Source organism: Mus caroli, chromosome 14, assembly GCF_900094665.2.
Source record: "Mus caroli chromosome 14, CAROLI_EIJ_v1.1, whole genome shotgun sequence".
NCBI lineage: Eukaryota > Metazoa > Chordata > Mammalia > Rodentia > Muridae > Mus > Mus caroli.
This window is the reverse complement of record NC_034583.1, coordinates 70,426,598-70,429,399: the sequence shown is the minus strand read 5'-3', so window position 1 is coordinate 70,429,399 and position 2,802 is coordinate 70,426,598. Positions and strand designations below refer to the sequence as shown.

At 38.5% G+C, this 2,802-nt stretch overlaps 1 protein-coding gene across 1 annotated transcript in view; it reads right to left on the bottom strand.

Moving 5' to 3' along the window:
* Positions 1-2,802, bottom strand: part of Sugt1 (SGT1 homolog, MIS12 kinetochore complex assembly cochaperone) — a 38,301-nt gene that overhangs the window by 6,352 nt on the left and 29,147 nt on the right. The window contains exon 11 of the mRNA XM_021181788.2: positions 2,223-2,313. Within this exon, the coding sequence (XP_021037447.1) occupies positions 2,223-2,313 (91 nt within the window). The remainder of the gene's footprint in view (positions 1-2,222; positions 2,314-2,802) is intronic.

Here is a 2,802-nt window from a genome sequence, read left to right as displayed (position 1 = left end):
TAAAAAAAAAAAAGAAAATACTAAAACACATTATGATCCATATATGTGTGTGTGTGTGTCTGTATATATATAAAATTGGATATGCATTTCACGTCTTAATACACACTACTTCAAGTGGTAAACAGCCAGCAGCTACTAGTAGAGACAGTATAGTTTACACTGCAAGAAAGAAAGAAAGAAAGAAAGAAAGAACGAAAGAAAGAAAGAAAGAAAGAAAGAAAGAAAGAAAGAAAGAAAGAAAGAAAGAAGAAAGAAAGAAAGAAAGAGTAGGGAGGGAGGGAGAGAGGGAAGGCAGGCAGGCAGGCAGACTCCAGGTTCCCCTGTCACACTGGAACACAATAACACTAAATGTTCCTTCTCCAATAATTCTACATCCCTTTTCTAAAAATAGTTGAGAAACTACTAAATAAACATTTATTCTGTTTTCCTGTGCCTTTTTACCTATAAATAAACCAACTTTTTCTTTATCCAGTCTTCATCAAAGTAAATTCCAGGAAGACCTGGTGCAGTTTCATCCAGAGTGCACATATTGCTTTAAACATCCTAAATGTCACTTCCCTCTATTGGAAACGCTATCTTTGTACATTTTACTGGTAGCCAACGAAAACAAAAACCCTAAGACATTGTTAAGGAGCTGGGAACATGGATTTAATTAATTCTAATGCAGACTCCCAGGAAGAATGGGAATGAAGTTTTAATCTCTACTCTACAGATAAGAAAGCTGGCCTAGATAGGTTAAGTGCCTTGCCCTTATCTACAGTTTCCAGCTTGCAATACACAGGATCTGACAAGCATATTAATTCTTTGAGAAACACACAGGACAGGAGGGAGTGCATCTTGAATTTCTAAAAGATTCAGTTTAGAAAAACTGCACATACACACGCATGTACTCAGGTACACACACCCTTGATATTTAATCTCAGAACGACTTGAATCACTGGAGACGGTAGGTGAACTACTGAGAGTAATCTACGTCTCTGCCCACTCACTTTATCACTCAACTGTGACTGCAGAGGTCATCTCCACTGATGGAGAATGAGCCCCACAGGACACAGCAAGAGTTACCAGAACCACACCCACTCTGCCCTGAATTTTAGTACTCCACAAATCCACTAAGTGATCTGAACAGGTAAAATACCTGGGCCGCCTACTCTTATGAGCACAGTATTTATTATACAGCTGCTCACTATATAAACCTCAGCCTCCACAGATCCACTAAGTGATCCGAACAGTAAGATACCTGGGCTGCCTACTATTATATGAGCACTGTACTTATTACACAGCTGTTCAGCCCCAAACCTCTGAGAGTCAGTCCCAAGGGATGGCCATAAAATATTTACCCTTTAAAGTATCAACTAGAAATCATCTTTGCTGTCTCCCCTGGTTTTCCTAACTTTGCTACAAATTATTAAAATTCTATCACTATGTAAAGAAACACATATTTTTGCAACTTTTATACATTCATGAAATTAATTCTGACACACACACACATACATACAGGACCTGTTAATAACTCACTTTCTAAAAATTGTCACAAGCACATGTGTTTTCTATCTGAAAGTAGCTGAGATACAATGTTGCCTTGTTTCAGGCATCAAATCAGAGCATTAAACAACAAAAAGAAATTTCTCCCTATTCAGTAATGAGGCAATTACACTAAGATACAATCTTAGGTTGAAGTTCTAAGAAGGTCCTGCAGGTTAATTATTCCACTAGTAAAAAGATGCCTATCTGCTGATAACACATGCGCAGAATGGACTTCAGCACATAAAGGGCTATAGAATCAACTCTAGCTGTTTCCTCTTCTAGGTACCCCTTTCCTGATCTGTGTCCATCTCTGTCTTAGTAAGAAATAGACCTAATGCACTACTCTGTGAACTCCTGAAATTCTAGGAGATCAGAGATGAAAACTCAGTTGGAAAACCAGAGAGGAATAAAGAAGGGACAGAGAAGGGTGCATGAGTGATGCAAACTGTCTCACCATGGGCGAGAGCGGGCACACCAGACAGCACAGACATTTGCTGACTTGAGTCATACACTGACACAGTGGACAGTCCCAACTCCTCCGGGCCTAGCCACCACGTGTCTGTATTCAAATGTTGGACCTCAGAATGACTTTATTATAGCCAAAGCATCTTTACTTCATAGACGATGAAGTAGGGAGAGCTCATTACTATTTAATTTCACAATGACCGTAAACTTCAGGTGGTCAGGGTACAAACCTGCTGTGAACTGTTTCGGTGTGGGCTCATCTCCTTGTCCCTCCAGCTTTTCCCATCTCACCGCCTCTGGCTTTTTCATTTTAATTTCAATCTGAAGGAAACAGAAAAAAAAAATCCATTACTCAACATAAGATACATAAAACAGCAAAAATGCAATTTTCATAACTAATCAAAGTTTTTTAAGAATTAAGTGTCTTTGATAGTTTGCCTAAATTCTACAAAGTTAGATCTGAAGAATTATAAAAATTTTACTCTTATTAAAAAGATTCTTGTTTCACCTGAAGAGCACCACATACTAGCACTTACATTTATTGAAAGCTACTGTAACCTGGGCATTTGTGCACTTTGAACAAAGAGGCCTTTATCTCTTAGCACAAGCTGACCCAACTTGAAGTTCTACTTAACCCATTCACTAAGACAGTAGCATGCACACCATAAACCATGAAAGGCAACTTCATAGAAGTTCAAAAGATGGGGAGAAGTGTGAATTCCTTTTTATTCTTTATTTTCAATTCATACATGCTCTTAAAATTTAAATTTAAAGCCGGGCGTGGTGGCGCACGCCTTTAATCACAGCACT